Source organism: Pipistrellus hanaki, assembly GCF_964339955.1.
Source record: "Pipistrellus hanaki genome assembly, chromosome: 10".
Classification (NCBI taxonomy): domain Eukaryota; kingdom Metazoa; phylum Chordata; class Mammalia; order Chiroptera; family Vespertilionidae; genus Pipistrellus; species Pipistrellus hanaki.
In genome coordinates this window covers 70,302,492-70,325,470 of record NC_140512.1, presented here as the reverse complement: position 1 = coordinate 70,325,470, position 22,979 = coordinate 70,302,492, and the positions used below count along the sequence as shown (strand labels likewise).

The following is a 22,979-nucleotide window of genomic DNA, read 5'->3' as shown; positions in this document are numbered from 1 at the left end:
ACTCCTCCAGACCCACATGCTCCTCTCCGCCACCCAAGGGTGGACACAGGGCATTCCCTTTGGCCAGGAAGCGCCGCGGCCACCAGGGCTCAGTGGGTCTGAGCTGTCCCCGGAGCCAGTGGCCACACATGGCCACTTGGGCTTAGATGCAAACAGCCCTGGCCAGGCAGCTCAGTTGGTTGGAGCATCACCTCCAGGTGCCACGTTTGCAAGTTCGATCAACCAGTACCCTGGCCATGTGGCTCAGTGATTAGAGGGTCAGCCTGCATGCCGAAGGGTCTCGGGTTTGAGTCCCAGTGAAGCGCAAGTACCTGGGTTACAGGTTCAATCCTGGGCCTAGTCGCAGCGTGTGCAGGAGGCAACCAATCAATGTGCCTCTCTCCCATTCATGTTTCTCTCTCTTTCTCTCTCTCTCTATCCTCTCCACATGTGTCAAACACAAGGCCCGCGAGCCAAATCCAGCCCGCCAGGCCTTGCAATGTGGCCCGCACCGCGCTGTCATCACTGCACTCCGCTGTCAGTTTATGACATTGTCAGTTTATGACTGTTCAGTAAACCATTCGGCCCGCGATTTAGGCTGGATTTTAGATTTTGGCCCCTTCTCTGATTGAGTTCGACACCCCTACGAGTCTACTCCCTCTAAAAATCAATGGAAAAAATATCCTCAGATGAGAGTTAACAAAAAAAAAGAAGAACCAATGAATGCATAAATAAGCAAAACAACAAATTGATGTTTCTGTTTCTCTATCTCTAAAAATCAATCTAAAAGATTTTTAAATACAAAGAAATATTTTTACGTTTTTTAAAATAAAATTTAAAAAATAAATTTAAACACAATTTCACAAGCTGTCCCGAGTCACCCTGGCCCCGTTCTGAGGGCTCAATGCACGTGTGATCTTAACGACGCCGTGAACGCACAAACGCTGCATCACGGCCGGCACAGGTCGACGCCTGCCAGGCCGAGGAGGCGCCGCCTGCAGTCCCCGGCGCCTGCCCCACGCGCACTCCATGTGGGTGCTGTCCCTGCCCCCGGAGGCGGCCTGGCAGGTGCTCGGAACATTTGTTCAGCGTGGTCAATGCAACGCCACCACTCCCTCAACGACCTTCTCCACGCGGCACGTCACCATCTTCCTCCCGGGAACACAGTCCTGCTGGGCGTGGGGCTCCGCAGGAAGCACCGAGGAATGCTGGGCACAGGAGGCGGCAGCTGGTGCACACACCCGCCCTTCTGTCCTCCACCCCCCCAGCGCAGCATCTCTACTGTTCCCCCGTCAGTCTCCAGTCAGGCCTTCACCAAACAAAAGGCCTATTTTGAAAAGAGTTGAAAACCCCCAATGATATCTTAAAATATGTATTTTTCTCTCTGAAATATTAAAGATATTTGAACTCATTCAACATGAAGAATAAAAAGTAATATATATAACTCCTTTACTTTGCCACCTGATTCTATGGCTTAAAAGGCCTGAGCATAATTATATATCCAATTCAAGCAATTTTGTTATAGAAAAGTCATCCCTTAAGCTATTTCAAAGTATAATTACATAAACAATAAAATAAAATTTTAAAAAATAAAATAACCCACAGAAAGCTTTAAAAAATGTATTTACATGTGCTTGACAAACATAACGAAAAAGAATTTTAAACAGCTCTTGGCTGTGGTTTCCATACCTTCCATGCCTGGCTCCAGCAGAACAGACTTCTGAAACCTCCGCCTGCTCACCTGCTCTGTCTGGGTTAAGGCCCCGCCCCCTGGCCCAAGCCCTCCCCGCTCTGCAGGCCAAGCCCTCAAGACTCAGCTCAGTCTGCCCCTTCTCTCGATTACCACACTTTGCCTGGCTCGTTTGAGTGACATGTGGCCTGCGGTGTTTCCATTAGAATTATTTCAGTACTGGAGGCCTGATGCACGAAGATTCATGCAAGAATGGCCCTTCCTTCCCCTGGCTTCCGAGACCACCTTTGCTCCAGCCAGAAGCTGCCTTTCTGCCTTTGCTTAGGCCCAGAGCCGCCTTTCCACCTTCCCATGCTGCCCAGAGGCCCAGAGCAGCTGGGTAGGTGCAGAATGCCTGCATTGTCGCCATGGCAACGACTCGGCGCCTGTGTATGCAAATTAACCTGCCATCTTTGTGGGGTTAACTTGCATACTCACTCCTGATTGGCTGGTGGGTGTCATGAAGGTACAGTCAATTTGCATATTTCTGTTATTAGTGTAGATTATTTTTAGCTTTTTTTTAAGGTCTAGAGGACAAGAACCCTCTCTCCTACACACTTAAGTCCCCTGCTTTGACTATGATCGTGTTGTGGTCTGTCCAGAGCTCGGATATCTGAGGACCAGAACTCAGGAATGAAGATATGCAGTTTCATAACAAAGCAACTCAAAACCGGCCCTGCCCACAAGTACAGCACAAAAGCGACTGAGCATGGAGACGAAGCCAGCTGCTACAGCGCTGCAGGTTTAGCTGCACATCACAGTCACCCAGACGCTCCTAACACCCAGCCCAGGCCCAGCCCGACCACAACAGCTTCCCTGGGGCAGGACCAGGCATGTGTCCACTCTGACACTCCTGAGGGTGATGCCACGGCAGCCAGGGCTCAAGCAGCACCTGCTCCTGGCAAAGGCTTGGCCTTTGGGGACATCACAGGCCTCTCACACGTGAGCCCCTCAGGCCCCAACCTCCCTACAAAGAGGCTGTACAGCCTTCTTATCCACAGGCCAGACTGAAATAAAAATTAGGGTATGACTACTTTCTTCTAAAAAACGAACTTCTGCTTTTCTCAAGATTCTGAAGTTTCAAAGCCACCTTTCATTCTCACCCCTCCACCATCAGCCTGAGCAAGGTGCTAACTCACATCGAGGACCAGCTGCCACCACGGGGCCCAATGAGCCTCCTCTGACTCCCCCACCGCGAGGTCTCCCAAACAGCAGGCCCTCAGGCACCAAGGCGCGGGTTTAGAACTCCCTCCTGCTGGGTTTCTGGGGTCCCACTACAGCCAATTCAGACATCACAGCTGCCACAAGAGGCTGTGGGGACCACCGGGCAGCGCGGGTGACGGGCCGGACCCAGCGCCTGCTCTCCTGGAGGGTCCCTCACCTGTCTGGTCAAAGCTCAGCAGGGCTCAGCCCCCTTGACTCTCGTAACTTCCTTTGGCTCTGGACCATGCTTCCTACTTCCTCCCCGGTTCACTGAGTGCTTTGTCTTTGTTTTGTTTTTATGCTTCTTTATTGATTTCAGAGAGTAAGGGAGAGAAAGACAGACAGAAACATCAATGATGAGGAAGAATCCTTGATTTGCTGCCTCCTGCACAAACACACAAACACACACACACACACACACACACACACACACACATACACACTCCACTGGGGGTAGAGCCAGCAACCTGGGCATGTGCCTTGATCGAGAATCAAGCCATGACTTCCTGGTTCATAGGTCGATGCTCAACCACTGAGCCATACCAGCCAGACCACTGAGCGTTTGTTAGCCCAGGCAGGTACCTGTGCCACAGACGAGAGTGGGCCTGGCAGGAAGAACAACATCAGCAGCAGGAAAGGAATGACAGTACCAGAGTGACAGGAGAGGAAGGGCAGGCCTAGGACAGAGCAGAGGGCAGCGTCTTTGCAGGAGGGTGTCTCCCACCAGAAGAGGGTTCCAAACTCTAAAAACCCACCGACCCGTACACTGTGCACGTCATTCAAGTTCAGGCGGAGGTTCTTCCCATGACAAGCTCACACCCACTGGGAGGAGGAAGCCCATCCACCTGCCTGGCCCAGGAGAAAACCCTCACCCCATCAGGAGCAGCTAGCAGCCACTGACAGAAGTCCATGTCCAGCAGGACAGAGGGAAGAGCCCGGATCGCACCTGCTCCTCGCTCTCACGGACGAGAAGACGCAGCTAAAGCTGAGATTTAAGAAGCGGGGAGAACAAGGTGGACTGTCTCACTGAATCTCAATATCCAGTCTGTCTTCAGTTTGCCCTTCTTGTGGATTTTATTGGAGGACATTCAAGGATATGTAATAAATAAAAAGAGAATTATAATTATTTTCACCCATAAAGTTATCTATATAGAAAAAAATTTCCAGTAATAAAAATAACACTTTTTAACTATAAAACTTCAAACTATTTTAAAAGGCAAAAAGTGAAAGTTATCCATCTACCACCCCCAAAGACATTTTAGTTAAGAGGCTGGCATATGAAGAATCTGGTCAAGATGGTGGCATAGGTAAAGGTGGTACTCACATCCTCCCACAACCACCTCAAAATTGCAACTAAACTTCAGAACAACCATCATTGAGAACCGCCTGAAAACTAGCTGAACAGAAGTCCTATAACTAAGAATATAAAGAAGAAGCCACATCGAGACTGGGGATCAATGGTGGAACAGATGAACCAGAGGATCAAATCAGCGGTTTGGAAGATAAGGAAGCAGGAAACAATCAATCAGAACAGAAAAAAAAAAAAAAAAAAAAATTAGGATAGTACAAAAAGCTTCTGGGATAACTTCAAGCAACCAACATTCCCATCAAAGGGGTGCAAGAAGAAGAGCAAGTAACTAAAACCCTTTGTGAAAAAAAGTGAGAAAAACTCCCCAACCTGGTAAAAGAAAGACTTACAAGTCCAGGAAGCACAGAGTCCCAAACAACAAGATGAACGCATGGAGGCCCACACCAAGACATCCTAACAAAGGTTAAAGACAAAGAAATAAACTTAAAAGCAGCAAGAGAAAAGCAGTTAGTTACATACAAGGGAGTGCCCATATGACTGTAGCTGATTTCCCAACAGAAACTTTGCAGCCCAGAAAGAATTGGCAAGAAATATTCAAAGTGATGAATACCAAAACCACTCTACCCAGCAAAGCTATCATTGAAAATTGAAGGACAGATAAAGAGCTTCCCAGACAAAAAAAAAAACTAAAAGAGTTTCTCAACACAGAACCAGAATTACAAGAAATGTTAACAGGTCTTCTTTAAGAATAAGAAAAAACAAACAAACATATGAATAATAAAATGACAACAAATTCATGTCTATCAACAATTACTTTAAAAGCAAATGGATTAAGTGCTCCAATCAAACGATATGTGGAGGCTGACTGGATAAGAAAACAAAACCCATACACATGATGTCTATAAGAGATCCATTTCAGATTGAAAGACACACACAACTAACAGTAAAGGGATGGAAAAATTATTTCAAGAAAATGGAAACAAACAAAAGCTGGGTAGCAATACTTACACCAGACAAAATAGACTAAAACAAAGGCTATATAACAAGAGACAAAGGCGGAACCAGTGATTCTACTTCTGGGAATTTATCCAAAGAAACCCAAAACACTAAATCCAAAAACGTGTTCATATGTTCAATGTAGCATTATTTACAATAACCACAAAGAGATGGGAGAAACCTAAGTGTCCATCAATAAATGAAAGAATAAAGAAGTAGTGCATATATATAATGAAATGGGACTCGGCCATAAAAAAGAACAAAATGTTACCATCTGCGATGGCGGTGATGGACCTAGAGGGTATTATGCTAAGTGACATAGTCAGACAGAGGAAGACAAAGGCCATATGATTTCACTTATATGTGGAATCTAAAAAAAATAAAATAAACAAATAAGCAGAAAAGAAACAAACTCATAGATAAAGGAATACTTTAACAGTTGCCGGATGGGAGGGGACTGCAGGGATGGATGAAAAGGAAAAGGACTAAAAAAAAATCAAAGAACTGATATAATCAAAAAAAGTTTAGCATATATCATTCAGAACCTTTCCCTCCATAGATATGCAAACTATATTTCTATATAAAGTGAAATACTATGTGCAAATTTTACAACCTGCTTTTCTAGCTATCAGTATATTCTCACATCTTTTCATTTGCATTTACACTGATTTACCTATTTACACTGATTTGCCTATTTCTTTTTAAAGGCTGTATTCCATCTTATAGATCAGGGGTGGGGAAAGTCCAGCCCACAGGCCACAGAAGGCCAGCAAAATCGGTTGGTCTGGTCCTGCCAAGCATTAGGGGTGAGTTAATTAAATGTTTGACCAAATATAATAGGCTGAGTTTTAAGTTGATAATTTTATATGACTCTTGAATGATGTTATAAATATCCAAATGGCCCTGGGCAGAAAAAGGTTCCCCACCCACTACAGATGAAAAGATGTATTGGGCCCTCTTTCTGTAAAGTGTGGCTGCCTCGATCTGAGAAAGGGAGGACACAGTCCTGAGGTGGGAGAGCATGACCCCCTCATGCAGAGATCAATCGAAGGTTAACCAAGGCTGCCGAGACCGGTTTGGCTCAGTGGTAGAGCGTCTGTCTGCAGACTGAAAGGTCCCAGGTTCAATTCCGGTCAAGGGCATGTACCTGGATTGCGGGCACATCCCCAGTGGGGGGTGTGCAGGAGGCAGCTGGTCGATGTTTCTCTCTCATTGGCGTTTCTGGCTATCTCTCTCCCTTCCTCTTCTCTGTAAAATATCAATAAAATATTTTTTTTTTTAAAAAAAAGGTTAACAAAGGCTAATTGACCATCCCTTTCTGCTCTCGATATTTGGCGGTCAGCAATATTTCCTTTTATCCTGTAACTACATGGATTAGCATTTTCTCAAGTTCAAAAGTCCCTCCAAAGAATTTGGAAAAAAATATTACACAAGCATTTTCTAGTTGGTTGTTTCATTTCAGGCTCTGTCTTCTTCTGGCAACACCACATTGGCACTGAACCTGAACACGCATCAAACAAAACCAGTAGAATTCATGGAAATCAGAGAGGAAGTATCGCTTTTCTCTTTCAATCAATACATATAGTTAAAAGGGTCCAATTTAAAATAGCATAGCTTGCCAGATGAGAATAAAAGACACTAGAACAGTTAAAGTAATACTTCCGGTTTACTGGGTCATTCTTCCAAACATCTAAGCCCTCCCCACTCCAAGAAAAAAATCTGCCATTACACTGGCCTTTACCAAGCCCTGTGAGGCAGCAGGTGGAACAGGAAAGCCTGCGACGGCGTTAATGACTGCTCTGAGGACGCGGGCCTGCGCTGCGGAGCGAGCTCGGAGCCCTCCCCCAGCAGCTCCTACCTTGTAGAGCGGACGCCGCACATCGATGGGACAGTTCTGTATCACCTCGTCAACAACATCCAAGATGGACTCCGTAAAATCCGGGTTGGCAAACTACGTTTTATATAAATGCAGAAGAAACATTACACATTGCTCTCAATAGGACAAAACAAGAACACTTTTTAAAAAGTAACTTGAACAAATACAGAATTTACTATACCTTTAAGCACTTCACATGGGAATGAACAACACGTCAAGTGAATCTCATGTGACTGTGCGCACGGACTGATGATGACATACGTCCTCTCAAGAGATGAAACGTGGGGTTTAATGAAGGAAAAGATGTAACGGTAACAAAAGCAGACCAGCCCTGCATCACAAATACAGTGAAACGTGTGATAAGACACTGTAAAAAGCATGTCCATGATGTATGTGAAATAATGAAACACTATGAATATGTAATGAGTACATCACTTATGAATACTAACTTATGAAAAAATTAACCAAGATACAAAAAATAAAAAAACATAGTCAATGAAAGGTCATTGTATGGTGGCTTTAAAATGTAACGACTGCCCTGGCCAGTTGGTTGGCATGTCCTCCCATGCACCAAAGGGTCATCAGTTCAATTCCCGGTCAGGGCACAAGCCAAGTTGTAGGTTTGATCCCCAGTCAGGACACGTACAGGAAACAACCAATCAATGTTTCTCTCTCACATTGATCTCTCTCTCTCTCTCCCCCCCTTTCTTCCCCTCTCTCTCCCCCTTCCTTCCCTTCCTCCCTCCCTCTCCTTTCCTTTCCTCTCTCTCTCTAGAGTCAATGAAAAACAAATCCTTGGGTGAGGATTTTTTTTTTTAATGTGACAATGCCCTGGCCGGTGTGTGATAGCCTGCAGACTGAAAGGTCCAGGTTAAATTCCAGTCAAGGGCACATATCTCGTTTGCAGGCCCAATCCTCCGCCCTGGGTCCATGCAAGAGGCAACCGGTCAATGTGTCTCTCTCACATCAATGTTTCTCTCTCTGTGTCTCACCCCCTCCTTTCCACTCTCTAAAACAGGGGTCTTCAAACTACGGCCCGCGGGCCACATGCGGCCCGCAGAGGAGTCTGATCCTGCCCGCCAGGTTTTTTGGGCAGTGAGCGCAGCCGAGGTGTTACAGTAGGAATTAGTAGTTCATATAGTCCGGCCCTCCAGCTCTCTGAGGGACCGTGATCTGGCCCCCACTTTAAAAAGTTTGAGGACCCCTGCTCTAAAACATAAATGGGAAAATATCCGTGGCTGAGTATTAACCAAAATTTTTTTATCTTATTTACCTTAGGGGATTTAATCTGAGGAAAGAGCACGGACATTCCGTTTGAAACATGTTTTAAAAGTCAAAGGAAAGCCTCAATGTGCATAGTGCTGGGAGGAGGAGGTCACATCAGCCGCTCCCCCGCTGTTCCCTGGACATGGCGGCTTCATGTCTATTCCAATCACTGATATCGAGGGCAGGAGGGGAGCAGTGTGGTATTATTAGATTACAATACTGGACACGTTTTGTGCCGTGTCCCAGTACAAAATAGTTTTATGCACATCTGAAAAACAAGTAGCAGTTTGCAATCTACCTATTAAACACAAACTGAAACAGGCCGGAAAATATACCAAAATATTTTAAGTGCATTTTATTTAAACTTTAAAATGCTGCCCCTTGCCGAAACCGGTTTGGCTCAGTGGTAGAGCGTCAGTCTGCGGACTGAAAGGTCCCAGGTTTGATTCCGGTCGGGGGTATGTACCTTGGTTGCGGGCACATCCCCGGTAGGGGGTGTGCAAGGGGCAGCTGGTCGATGTTTCTCTCTCATTGACGTTTCTAGCTCTCTATCTCTCTCCCTTCTTCTCTGTAAAAAATCAATAAAATATATTTTTTTAAAAAGAAAAAAAAGAGAGAAAACAAAACAAACTTGTAAAAAAAATAAAGAAAAAATAAAGAAAATGCTGCCCCTTAATTACTGCTTCCACAAAAGTCGTAATTTGTGACTCCCAGCTATAATGACGACAGCTGTGATTCTGACAGACAGCCCTCAGACAAGCCTTGACTAAGCGTCAGAGGGGACATGGCAGGCAGGTGTCCTGGTTAGAAAGGGAATTCGGATGGAAAGGGAACGGTACATCATCCACTCTGATACAGAGGCAACTCATTTTCCTATCAGTGTGCGATTCATTTCAATTCCATTACCCCTACTGCTCTTCAAACTTTCTCCTAGCCACTCGTGGCGTAATCAATAGCTCCTATTGCAGATAATCAAGCCTGTGCAGAGCAAGGGGCGCAGTCGGTCACGCAGACAGAGGCCCGGGGGCCGTCAGTCAGCCGGCTCAGTGACAGCACCAGCTTTACACACGAGGTGGCAGCGTTCCTCCACACACGGTGTGCTTCACCACCGGAGGCCAGCCCCTCACCTCGGGGCGGAAGAAGATCTCGGGGCCCAGGAACCGCTCGTAGCCCACGTCCACCAGGAACTTCCTCTGGCTGATGGCGCTGATGCCTGTGTACTGCTTCATCCACCTCCCGGGATCCAGGTCATACTTGGCAAATTCCCTGACGATATCAGGACAGGTGTAACAGTACTTCTCCTGCGTGCACACACACAACGACGTCACAGGCATTAACAACCAACCCAGAGCCTCCGGCAAACACCCAGCCACCCACGCATTGAGCACCCCTGAAGGGAGTCCTGCCACACACCTCGCCAATGTGGACGTGCTAAGCCTCACACGTCATCCTTCACACAAGACGTGGCTACGCTTTGATGCTGGACCTGTGACGCTGCTTGTTTCAGGTGTCTACTAAGTATGTTGTCTCCATCACCTCTTTCTTTGTTCCTCTAAGGCGCCCACATGGCACCTGCCCCGGGTACCCACCACAATGACCCTGGACCAGCTGGCCTGCACTGCAGCCCCGCCCACTGAACATGGCAGACAGCCTGACGGCGCCGCGGCCACCAGCTGTTACCTGCTGTGCAGCCACAGCACAGCACGGCCATCAGCCGCCCGGTGAAGACGGAGTCCTCACGGCTGAGGCGCGGGCTGCAGGAGGGAACAGACACACAGATCCTGGCCGGGGGCAAGTGCTCCAGCTGAGAGTCCCTAACAAGCAGGGACACGGCAGGTTATAGGTGGGAGGGCCACGGAGAAGGAAGAGGCACACTCAGGCAGGACTGGCCTATGCTGCCGCTGCTGCTGCAAGAACGTGCCCCTGGCTTTCACCTTGAACCACCAGCCTAGACGTGCAATGTCTCCTCTGAACCTGGCGATGTTCCACTGGGCTCTTTGGGAGGGCACCTGTCCTCAGAGCTAACCTCTGTCAGCTGCAGGTGGCACATGAGTACCAGCTTCTGAAAGTCAGCTTCCTGTGGGCAGACAGCAGAGGGGGGCACCTTGTACACAAGGAGCGAGACTGGCAGAGCAGCCATAGATCACCATGGAGACACGCCATGCCCGCTCCGGAATATGTAGGCACCCAGAATGGCTTCAGTGTCTTCCTGTGGTCTGCACCCGCTGGTCCATCCCACTCCCTGCGGGAAGGCAGCACCTGGCCCTCTTACACCTTTTGGAAGGACCTCTGAGGTGTTTCTGCTGTGAAGTTTGAAGTTTGCTGGACTCTCCAAACCATATTTCCATTTCAACCTCAACATAATTGTAAGACTGGGGGCAGAGTTTGTTTGTACAAACTGTGTTCCTGACAAGAGTGAGCCATTCGGCACAGTTCAGCCTGCCAGGTGGAGACAGAGCATGGAGCTGTCCTCGGAGGCCTGGTCCATGTCCTCAGCACCTGGCCTGGCCCAGGGACAGCACGGAGCCTTCATGGGAAGGTGGGTGGAGTGTGCAGCGCTGCACTGGCGTTCTGGACTCACACTATGAGAACCCTGTGCCACGATCCACACAGCCTCCGGCCTGCTCATGCCCCCGGCCACGGCCACGCAGTAACACAGGGCAGGCACTTCTGCCCCACGCACTCCAGGGCCCCTTCCTTCACCCAGAGAAGTGAGGCGGGAACCAACAGCAGGGCCACAGCCACCCGGAGGCCAGGGCAGCTCATCGAGAGCTTTACCTGAGGAGTCTCTTTCCTCCTGACCTCTGCAGCCTCAACAGCCAGCGCAGAATTCAGCGTCAGGAGAGGACCCAGAGGGCCAGTGAGTAAAGCAATGCCACTGTGAGGACCGGAAAGCAACCTCATGCGCGTGACACTCAGGACTCTTGACTGAGAAAGGGAACACTCACGCTCCCCAGCTCGACCCTGCGTGTCAGAAACAAGGGGCTCCATTCTGGTTGACATTTGTCACAGATATGGGGTGGCAAGAGAGCTTGGGTCAAATCTCTTTTTTTTTCACTAAAAAAAAAAGGCAAGGAAAGGACGAGGGGAGTTCTTGGGAAGCATTTTAGTCTAAAAAGAAAGTCTATGATACTTGGCTCACCGCCCCAGCTGGAAAGGGCTAAGCCTCCGTCTGCCCGGCTGTGCTGTCCAGTTCAGCGAGCCCATCCCGGGAAACCGTGGCCCAGGCAGCGGGGCAGCTGGCCACCTGGCTTGCCGGAGCCCTGACCTACACCAGTGCGCCCCGCCCTGAAACTAAGGAGTCTCTTTCCTCCTGACCTCTGCAGCCTCAACAGCCAGCAACATTCTGTTGCTACCCAGAATGCCGTGCAAATGTGGGCCGTCTCCGATGCTGCCTGTGCTTCAGCCGGCAGGTTCCCGGGGGCTAAGCCGAGGAACACAGTGGGGAGCGCCCTCACTCCCACTGCAGCTCAAAGTGACAGGAGACGCTCAAGCTCACGGCACACCCACGCGAAATTCTTCTTCAAAAACACAAAATCCTCTCTCTTCATCTACACAGTAGTTATCCTTGCATTCTTGAGAATCTCTTGTATTTTTACTAGAAATGTAATCGTCTGTCCTGCTTTTGCAACTTGAAAAGTTCCCTTAAAAGGGTGTGTCAGCTGAAATGGACATGGTAACAGACTAAAGTGGTCCATGAGCATTTAAACCTGTCCTGACAAGCCATGCTCCTCCTTACCGAACTGATTTCCTTTTAAAACTTCCTGTACCTTTTTAGCATGGTAACTAGGGTCCAGTAAATATAAGTGGACTGTGCTTCATGATTCTAGAGCCGGGAATGGATTGTTCTGAACAAACCACACAACAGGGATGGGAACGCGTTTGACATTGGCCGATACCCAGGACCCTGGCGTCACTGCTGCTGCTGCCAGTGCCAGCCGCGGAGGGAGCGGAAGACTCGGTGCCTGGAGGCTGTCTAACCAGGCTCCAGCGGTGAGGCTGCACCCGCAACGCAGGCTCTGTCTGGCCATCAAGAGGTTCTCATCTACGCTGGGGCTTCCACGGCTGTTCCGAGGAGGGCCTGAGCTGTCCGTTTGTCAGCCCTTACTGAACTCCAGCGGCAAATGGATCAGGACCACATTCGGGAGCGGGAGCGGGAGAGGAAGGCGGGTGGGAGCAGGGTGGCGGCAGCAGGGATGGGTGCAGCCCATTTCTCTTTCACCCCAAACCAGCCCATTCCCCGTCTGTTTTTACCTTAATGGCTTTTGCGGTCTCCAGTGACTGCTCAGGAGGGATTCCCACCTCCCGCTCCCTTAGCAGCTGTTGAATGAAATACGTAATATCTCTACCTGCAATCGGGATGTGTTTGATGCAGCTTCCGATTACGTAACCTTCCGCCTGGGGAAGAGAGGGAGGCAGAAGACTGTGAGCAAGCCCGCGGCCACCGGCTCCCAAGGCCCCTGCCCTCGCGGCCCTGACACACACTTACAGATCCCCACGTGGCTCCGCGGGCGAGGACTGCATTCCCAATCCTGTCACCATGACCTGCCCCCGTCCCCACCACCCCCCCCATAAGCAGCCTAACGGTGCCTTCCTCAGGAACATGCTCGGAAAACCACATTCCAAAACCGGGTGCTGCATGTCAGAACCAAAAATCCAACCCAACTACTTCTTAACAGAAGGAGTTTTACCTGCAAACTGCTAAGCCAACTGTAAGTCTACTTTTTTTTTTTTTTTTTTTTTTAATCAATCTTTATTGTTCATATTATTACAAAGGTTCCTCATTTCTTCCCCCCTCCACCAGGTTCCCACCCCACCCTCTGCCCCCTCCCCATCCCCCATTGTCCTCATCCATAGGTGCACAGTTTATGTTCAGTCTCTTCCTCCCTCCCTTTCCCCGATAGTAAATCCCTTTTCAGATAGCAAATCTGTTACTTAGCATTTTCTCATATCAATAATACCTCCACATGCCCAATGATACACTTCACACAAAAGACATTTTCAAATAGGTCAACCAGCCTCATCCAGGCCCCACCCAAGGCACTCACAGATCAACACCCCAGCGCTATACTAACTCAACACATCCAGATCTAAGCCTTCATCACTTGATTCAGCAGACCCTCAAGTTCCCGCAAAAGTTTCCAGCTATGTCTGAGAGGCAGCCGTGGGCAGGTACAGGCGAGGAGCGAGCTGTTTCGGGCCTGGCTGCTCCGGGCCTGGCCTCTGTTGCTCTGGTTCGTTCCACAACCAGCTGCTCCGGGTCTGGTCACTGCCGCTCCCAACCTAGTTGCTCTGGACTTGGCTGTTGCTGCTACAGGCCTGGCTGCACCCGACCCGGCTGCTCTGGGCCCGGTTGCTCCGGTCCCGGCCGCTCCGGGCCTGGCCGCTCCCAGCCTGTCAGCCGCTGCTCCGGGCCTGGCCGCTCCCAGCCTGGCAGCCGCTGCTCCGGGCCTGGCCGCACCCAACCCGGCTGCTCCGGGCCTGGCCGCTCCCAGCCTGGCAGCTGCTGCTCCGGGCCTGGCCGCACCAGACCCGGCTGCTCCGGGCCTGGCCGCTCCCAGCCTGGCAGCTGCTGCTCCGGGCCTGGCCGCTCCCAGCCTGGCAGCCGCTGCTCCGGGCCTGGCCGCACCAGACCCGGTTGCTCCGGGCCTGGCCACTCCCAGCCTGGCAGCCGCTGCTCCTGGCCTGGCCGCACCAGACCCGGCTGCTCCGGGCCTGGCCGCTCCCAGCCTGGCAGCCGCTGCTCCGGGCCTGTCCGCACCAGACCCGGCTGCTCCGGGCCTGGCCGCTCCCAGCCTGGCAGCCGCTTCTCCAGGCCTGGCCACTCCCAGCCTGGCAGCCGCTGCTCCTGGCCTGGCCGCACCAGACCCGGCTGCTCCGGGCCTGGCCGCTCCCAGCCTGGCAGCTGCTGCTCCGGGCCTGGCCGCTCCCAGCCTGGCAGCCGCTGCTCCAGGCCTGGCCACACCAGACCCGGCTGCTCCGGGCCTGGCCGCTCCCAGCCTGGCAGCCGCTGCTCCTGGCCTGGCCGCACCAGACCCGGCTGCTCCGGGCCTGGCCGCTCCCAGCCTGGCAGCCGCTGCTCCGGGCCTGGCCGCACCAGACCCGGCTGCTCCGGGCCTGGCCGCTCCCAGCCTGGCAGCCGCTGCTCCGGGCCTGGCCGCACCAGACCCGGCTGCTCCGGGCCTGGCCGCTCCCAGCCTGGCAGCCGCTTCTCCAGGCCTGGCCACTCCCAGCCTGGCAGCCACTGCTCCGGGCCTGGCCGCTCCCAGCCTGGCAGCCGCTGCTCCGGGCCTGGCCGCTCCCAGCCTGGCAGCCACTGCTCCTGGCCTGGCCGCACCAGACCCGGCTGCTCCGGGCCTGGCCGCTCCCAGCCTGGCAGCTGCTGCTCCGGGCCTGGCCGCTCCCAGCCTGGCAGCCGCTGCTCCTGGCCTGGCCGCACCAGACCCGGTTGCTCCGGGCCTGGCCGCTCCCAGCCTGGCAGCTGCTGCTCCGGGCCTGGCCGCTCCCAGCCTGGCAGCCACTGCTCCAGGCCTGGCCACACCAGACCCGGCTGCTCCGGGCCTGGCCGCTCCCAGCCTGGCAGCCGCTGCTCTGGGCCTGGCCGCACCTGACCCGGCTGCTCCGAGCCTGGCCGCTCCCAGCCTGGATGCTCCGTGCTTGGCTAGTGCTGTTCTGGGCCTGGCTGCTCCCAACCCGGCTGCTCTGGGCCCGGCTTCTCCGGGCCCAGCCACTCCATGTCTGGGTGTTCCTGGACTGGCCACCCTGGGCTTGGCCGCCTCTGCCTCAGGCCTGGCTGCCACTGCCCCAGGTCTGGCTGCTCCAGTGCTGGCCGTTGATGCTCTTGTTCTGGCTGCTGCTGCTCTGGGGCCTGGCCACTGCTGCTCCGGGCCCAGCTGCCACTGCCTTGTGCCTGGCCACTCTAGGCCTGGTCGCCGCTGTTCCAACATTCTGTCCCTTTTTTCTCTTTTTTTTTTTTCTTTTTAAAAAAAAAACAAAAACGCATTTATGTTGCAATGTTGGCTGGTGCGTTGAGTTCTGACTTAGTCTTTGATTTTTCAAGATCTTCTTTGTATTCTTTCTTAAGTAATTTTACTATCATTTGCTCTCACTTGATTTCTTCACATTGAGAACTTCTTTGGTTTCTTCCTCCTTGTCCTGGGAGCTCAGCAGGTTGGCCTGTGGCACCCCTTTGTTCTCCGCGGGCTCCTGCGCTGCTCCAGCCTGTTGCCGGGGTCGGCGCCGCCCAGGAAGCAGCCCCCGTCCTTGGCTCCGTTGCCCACGCTCAGCAGTCAAAGGCTCAGGGGCACCCCCCCCCCGCCCTGGGGGCCCCGTCGCCCGGCTCCTTGCTGGCGCCCGGCTGGCCGGTGTCCGGCAGGGGCTCCTGTTCCTCGTCGCGTTCCTCCAGTCTGGAGCTTTCTTTCTCCCTCCCACTAGGGGAGTCCAGGATCAGAGTCAACAGACTGTCCTCTGCGCACAGTGTGCGCGACTCCGGGGGCTCGGCCTTTCGCCGCGCTCCCAGTACTCCACCTCACAGTTCCGTCTCCCCCTGCCCGAGCCTGGGTCCCCAGGGACTGGCCCAGACCTGGAGTTCGGGGCGGTCTGGACTGAGGCTCAGCGCCACCGCCTGAGGCTTTGTTTCTTCCGGCTAGGGTAATCCAGCATCAGAGTCAACATTCAGTCCTCTGCGCGCCATGTGCGCGCGACTCCGGGGGCCCCCGCATTTCGCCGTCCCCCGGGATTGTCTCCCCCTGCCGGAGCCTGGGTCCCCAGGGTCTGGCCCATAACTTGGGGCTCAGTGCTGCCGGTTCGGGGGTTCAGCCCAGGCTGGGGGTTCTATTTCCTTCCTGCTAGGGAACGCCAGGCAGCACCCAGCCCTCTCCTCCTCTCTGGCTGCGACCTCTCCGCGCGCGCGCGCGTGCGTGCGAGCGCGCCGCCTGTCTCCCTACCTTAGGCTTTTTTTCAGCTCCTCTGATTTTCCTTCTGGTTTTCTCCCTCCTTCCTATTGTAGAGTTTTCAGTCAGTCGACTACCTGTAGCTCTGGGCAATGTCCACTCTACATTTTAGTTGTATTCCATTGAAATTGTTGTGAGCTGCTGCGGCTAGGTGTATACCCGAGCAGCCATCTTGGATCCTCTGTAAGTCTACTTTTATTTAAAAACCTGTTAACAGGCTTCAAGCCCGGACCTCTGTCCAGTGTGGGGCAAATGCCCCGCTGGGGTTACAACAGTCAGTGCGGCCCGGCAGGCCCAGCACCAGCACCGAGGGCATCACTAAGCACCCAGTGAACAGCCCCGGGTGTGGGGCAGGAGTGACTCTGCAGTTCCCCTAACACTGTGTCTGAGACCAGCCTTGGGTAGTCAGACCCGCGCCCTGGGGCCTTCCTGGACTATGGTGGCACTGTCTGCGGGCCCAGCACCAGCCCCTCCCAGCCTTCCTGAGGGGAGACTATCCCGGGAAGCCCCGGGCTGGGGCACACCCAGCTCCCCAACAGGGGCCGATGGTCAGAGTGGATCCTCCCACCAAGTGTCACAGGAAAGGACGTGGCACTCGTCCCCAGGACAGCATGCCCCGGGCCACGGAGGGCCCGGCAGGGACCACGGACTGCGCTGTGTGGCGACAGCCACCAGGCAGAGCCACGGGGGGGCGCCAGGACAAGCTGCTGAGCCCCTCGGGTTTCTTTCTGACGTGCCTACCGTCTGGAAGTAAGAAGATGTGGCTTCCCACAGTCTAAGCTATTTGTAAAATATTTTAAGAAAGGGGGGAAAGATGGAGATAAAAGATATGTCCAAATTATTAAAATAGTGAAGATCAACTTAAAATCTTAAGAATATCAGCTAACAAACCATTCACAATTATCGCACTTCATGCCTCACACTTTCTAAAAGTAACCCAGCCGGTGTTTGACAACATGAGCTTCGTCTCAGACTCAAAACAATCTACACCCCCGTCCTACACCTCCATTCAACGACAGCAGACAGTGAATTAGGCTGCACTCCCAGGATGGGCTGTTACGTAGCTACCAAGTATTTTCACAGACTATTCAGCCATAAGCAGCGCTATTAGGGATAAGTCAGCACGCAAGCCATAATGTTAGGGTTATACTGTACAATCAGGACACAGAACTGGAAACACGATGTTCCCATTTCGCTGAAAACGTGCACGCGTTGTGTCTAGGAAACAAGCTTAGAAGGCTCTGCAACCAAGGCCCAGTGCCCTCTGGGTAAGTTCACGGGTATTCTACTTCCTCCTTCACATTTCTCCATTTCACTCCAATTTTGTACATGTAATTTTTTGGGAAAACACTGAATTATGATACAGACAAAAATGTTAAAGCCACTTTCTCTGTGGGCCTTGACACCGAGTGAACCAGTTTTCCTTTCTCCTCCTCAATCGGATCCCGGGAGGGAGGGCAGCAGGCCCAGCGGGTCCATCCGCACTGGCCTCTGAGGGGAGGACCGGAGAAGGGGCAGACACCGGCTCCTCGGTCAGCACTGCTCCAGGGCAGCGGCACGGACAGGCCTCAGCGACTCCTGCAGGAGCGAGGGGGGAGACCAGCTGCGGGCGCCCAGCAGAGAGCACTGGGCGGCTGCAGTCCTGCCCGTCCCTCCGGATGCTGCTGCAGAGCGCACCCCGACTGAGGGCACGTCCACCGTCCACCCTGTTCCTGTTCTGACCCAGAAGGAATTAAAGCACATGAGCACATCCTCGCTGCGACCTCCTGAAACCTGAGGTCGTAAATGAGTTGTTTTTTAAAAAGCCCTAGTTTGCCTTTTCCGCAGGCCTCATACATACACACACACCTGCACATGCAGACCGCGTACTTGTAATACACGTGACACCAGTAAGTGGTGCGTCTGGGAGGAGGGCCTGGAGGGGAGATGGGGAACGAGAGCCGGTGACTCTCCCTGGACACCCCCTCCAGAGAGTGTCAATTTCTTTCCAAAGAACAACTTCGAACAAGTCATTTAAATAGTTTGCGGGGGGGAGGGACAGAAGTTTCCTAGAGCCCCAATGAGAAGTCACTTCTCTGACGTTCTGGAATGTAAAGCCAGAAAGTGGTCCGGCAGAGAGCACTCTGCAGGTCGGAAGGTGCCATCCCTCCCCTCAGCTCTTAGACACATTCTCCACCAGCAGGCCTTGTCCAGAGAGAACTGGTGAAAGCCACCACGTCCTAAAAAAAAAAAGAAAGCCACCACGTCCTGTCCCGAACAGAGTGTCCTCCGGTGGCCAGGCGCCATGCTTACAAACCCATTCCCAGATGACATCTGCCCCAGGCTCAGAAGGTGAGCAGGAAAAGCCCCCCAGGGCCGTGACCCCGTGACCCCAGGGGCCAGGCAGAGTTCTGTTGACCCCACCCAATGGCTGCCGCCCGACAGCAGAAGCTAGCTGCCCCTGCACATTTAAAAATGAGAAGGCCACAGATTTTTTTTCTCCTCTTATTCCCTGGTCTACGTACAGCTATGACTTTAAAAGTGGTATTTTAAGCAGGAAAGCTTTTCTTTCCTTTAACTGTTCCCTTACCTCTCTTCCGGTGAGTCCTACAAAGAGAAGCACTGACAGTCTGCTTACCACTGGGATGGCGTGGGTGACCCCGTCCCCGCTGTCGATGATGATGCCGGTCAGCGTGCGCTCGCCAACCTGCCGAGACCCCACGCCGCCGCCAAGGCCAGCACTGCCTGGAAGGACACGGGCGTCCGTCCTCCGTCCTCTGCAGGCTCATCCTCAGGTCAGGCGATCGGTCCCTCTCACTGAGCGGGTCTAACTCCCCCTCTTCATCTTCACCTGCCCCCAAAATTCAAATCAAACCGGACAAGGACCGTGTGTACTTAAACTGGAGGACTCGAGTTTTCAATAAAATAAATCAATTTTTACCCAAAAAAAGCCAGTGAGATGGGGATTTTACTATGGAATCAGAGGGTGGTGTTTCTCACCCACCGTTCCCAGTGCGGGTCCACGGACGGACGGCTGCAGTTCACTGGCCTCACCAGACACTGGTTCCCCACCAGGGCCATCCGCCCCCGGACACTGGGGAGGCCTGGTGCTGTGTCTGTCACACTTGGGGAGACCAGGCGGATGCTCTTTCTAGGGGTCCAGGCCAGAGGCTGCTAACACAGAGAACTGCCCATCCCACCGAGGCTGGAAAGCCTGGACAGAGATGAATGCGGAGTAGGGTGTGTGTAAGTATGAGTGTCTGTCTTCTGTGTGTGTGTGTGTCTGTGAATGTGTGTGTCTGTCCTGTGTCTGTCTGTGTGTCTGTGAATGTGTGTGTCTGTCCTGTGTTTGTCTGTGTCTGTGAATGTGTGTGTCTGTCCTGTGTTTGTCTGTGTGTCTGTGTGTCTGTGAATGAGTGTGTCTGTCCTGTGTCTGTCAATGTGTCTGTGAATGTGTGTGTCTGTCCTGTGTGTCTGTGTGTCTGTGAATATATGTGTCTATCCTGTGTGTCTGTGAATGTGTATGTCTGTCCTGTATTTTCTGTGTGTCTGTGAATATATGTGTCTATCCTGTGTGTCTGTGTGTCTGTGAATGTGTGTGTCTGTCCTGTGTTTTCTGTGTGTCTATGAATATATGTGTCTATCCTGTGTGTCTGTGTGTCTGTGAATGAGTGTGTCTGTGTCTCCATGTGTTGTGTGTGTGTTGAGGGAAAGGAAAAAGGAAGAACACACAGCCCTATCTCCTAACAGAGAGACTGTGGAATCACCATGCCGTCCTGTAGATATTAGACAGTGAAGGTCCTTTGGAAACCATAAAAATAACTTTGCTTTTACCTGAACTGCAATGTAGAGTCCTGGCACATTAAAAGATTCAAACGTAATTTCTGCAAGATATTCTCTATTTTTTGGTGTGTTCAGCGGAGGTTCCGTCTGTAAGAAAGCAGTCACTGTGGTCAGTATCTGCCCAGATTTCATATAATTGCATCAGAACTTAAGAGCATGATCATCAGGATGCTGTAGAGCAGTGTTTCCCAACCTTTTGAGAACATATAGGTAAAATTGCATACCTAACTTAGTGCTCTGTATATAACATCTGTCTTAGAGCACTAGTTAAGTATACAATTTTACCTATATGTTCCCAAAAATTCTAGTTTAGCACTTCTTAGTTGGGATTCAGGAATCTGTGTTTTAACAACTCCACCAGGTGATTCTCATCATGAGAGAAGGTTGGGAAACACTGCTGTAGAGCACCCTCCCTTTGCAGATGGAATCCAGTGTTTAGAGCACTTAACTAGTGCTCTAAGACAGATGTTATATACTCCACCAGGTGATTCTCATCATGAGAGAAGGTTGGGAAACACTGGATAAGCGACGTGGTTCCTTAAACCTGGCCTGGGCAGCATGGCTCAGTGGTTGAGCTTCGACCTAGGAACCAGGAGGTCGGGGCACATGCCTGGTTGCAGGCCCAATCCCCAGTAGGGGTGGCAGAAGGTGGTAGATCTGTGATTTTCCCTCATCATTGACCTTTCTGTCTCTCCTTCTCCCTTCCTCTCTGAAACCAAAAAAAAAAAATGAAACCTGACTGTGGGGCTCAAAACCCGGAAGTAAAGCCCTCTCTGAACAATGCTGCTCCTGTGACCACCCAGACCAAGAACAGGTGATGGAGAAGAGAGCCTGGTCTTTGATAGCATCACACCTGACAGCCTGACACTGAACAGACCCGCCACAGGCAAGAAACACCCAGCTGGACCGGGAGGGCACCCTGGGGACACCAGGATGTCAGGTCTAGGAGAAGGGCACAGGCAGGCAGCCCTGCTTCGAGCAAGAGCCAACTGAGCGGGACAGCGGCAGACACTGCCAATCCCCTGCCACCAGAGCCCAGAGCAAGCTCAGACAAATGCCTTAGCCACCAGCTGCGAGGCAGAACCCCAGATAAAAGGGGCTTCACCCTCACTGTGCCCCTTCCTCCCACCCCAGCCAAAACCACACACACAGCTAATCCAGCAAAAATTCTCCTCATTCAGAGCAATGCGGAGAAACCAAGATGGCGGCATAGGTAAACACCTGAACCTGCTGCCGCGCACAACCACTGCAAAACTACAGTTGGGCTCAGTGGATAGAGCGTCGGCCTGCAGACTCAAGCATCCCAGGTTCGATTCCGGTCAAGGGCCTGTGCCTCGGTTGCAGGCACATCCCCAGTGGGGGGGTATGCAGGAGGCAGCTGATCGATGTTCCTCTCTCATAGATGTTTCTAACTCTATATCCCTCTCCCTTCCTCTATGTAAAAAAATCAATAAAATATATTTTTAAAATAATATCTTAAAAAAAAAAAAAAAAACACATCATCATCCGGAACCACAGGAAGGTTGGAAATTCTACAACTAGCAGGGAAGAGAAAAGCACACTGGGACTCAGAGGAAGTGCGGAAGGCAGAGGTACAGAGGCGTGCACACAGAGGGCTGACAACTGAGCACGTGGCTGGCTTTTTCAATCCGCAGGGAGAGACAAGCTCCCGACTGCTCTGAACTCCAGTTCTGGGTGAGACTCTGGGGATACAGACTCATACAGGGAGAAACTGAACTGTCTGGTAGTGGGCAGAACTTGAGGGTGGCTTTCTCTCAAGAGGTGCTTGCAGTGACTACCAAGGGATACTGAGACCCAGGGGCCTCTTAGGGCAAGGCTGGTGGGAAGCCATTGTTGTTTGCTCCTCCCTGAGACTCCGCCCCATCCAAGCTGAGTGCATAGAGGCTTTTGCATATGAATGGCCTGGTCCTTTGACTTTTATATTTACCTATCAAACTGCATCTGCGTCAGTGAGACCCAGAACATCCAAAAGAAAGCCCAGGGCCCTACAGCAGCTTGCATTGCTTCACAGCTGGGCCTCATCTGGGCACCTCCAAAACCCAAACAAAGAAGATGAATCTGTAGATCTCTCCATAGCTCCTGCTTGGTGGCCTCAGGCAGAATCTAAATTAGCACCTCCTTGGAGATCCAAGAGCCAGTGTACCCAGGGGTCAGAGTGGGACCATCCAGATTACAATTCCTCAGATCCATAAGGGACACACTCAGGGGCAGACTCAGTGAGCACCAAAGCCCCACTGAAACAAATCTTGCCTCATAAGGGTGTCTCCAGCACAGAAGCTCTCCCATCATAGACACAGCTGGTCTTTGCAACCATTTGGCCTGGAAATCAATTCCTCCCAGTGATGCCAACAGCAATCAAGGCTTAACTACAACAAGACTGTGCACACAGCTCACAAAAGGGTGCCCCAAAAGTGTCTACCTCAGGTAACTGGGGAGGCTGAGCAACTGGGCCCTATAAGACACCTAGTACACAAAGCCACTCTATCAACTCAGGGAAGCAGCCAAAATGTGGAGACAAAGAAACAGGTCACAAATGAAAGAAATGGAGGAAAGCAAACTACTGGATATAGAGTTCAAAACCATCGTTATAAAATTTTTCAAGAATTTCCTAGAAAAGGCCAATAAATTTAGTGAGACCCTCAAGGATATGAAAAAGAATCAACTAGAAATTAAGCATACACTGACTGAAATAAAGAATAATATACAGAGATCCAACAGCAGACTAGAGGATTGCAAGAATCAAGTCAAAGATTTGAAATACAAAGAAGCAAAAAACACCCAACTGGAAAAGCAAAAGGAAAAAAGAATCCAAAAATATAAAGATAG

The 22,979-nt window shown here is 51.8% G+C and overlaps 1 protein-coding gene across 1 annotated transcript in view; it reads right to left on the bottom strand.

Annotated features, from left to right (window-relative positions):
- Positions 1 to 22,979, bottom strand: part of ACTR3B (actin related protein 3B) — a 46,844-nt gene that overhangs the window by 4,624 nt on the left and 19,241 nt on the right. Inside the window, 6 exon segments of the mRNA XM_084897570.1 lie at positions 7,075 to 7,167; positions 9,486 to 9,659; positions 12,613 to 12,756; positions 18,928 to 19,007; positions 19,010 to 19,034; positions 20,124 to 20,219. Coding sequence (XP_084753696.1) covers positions 7,075 to 7,167; positions 9,486 to 9,659; positions 12,613 to 12,756; positions 18,928 to 19,007; positions 19,010 to 19,034; positions 20,124 to 20,219 — 612 coding nt within the window.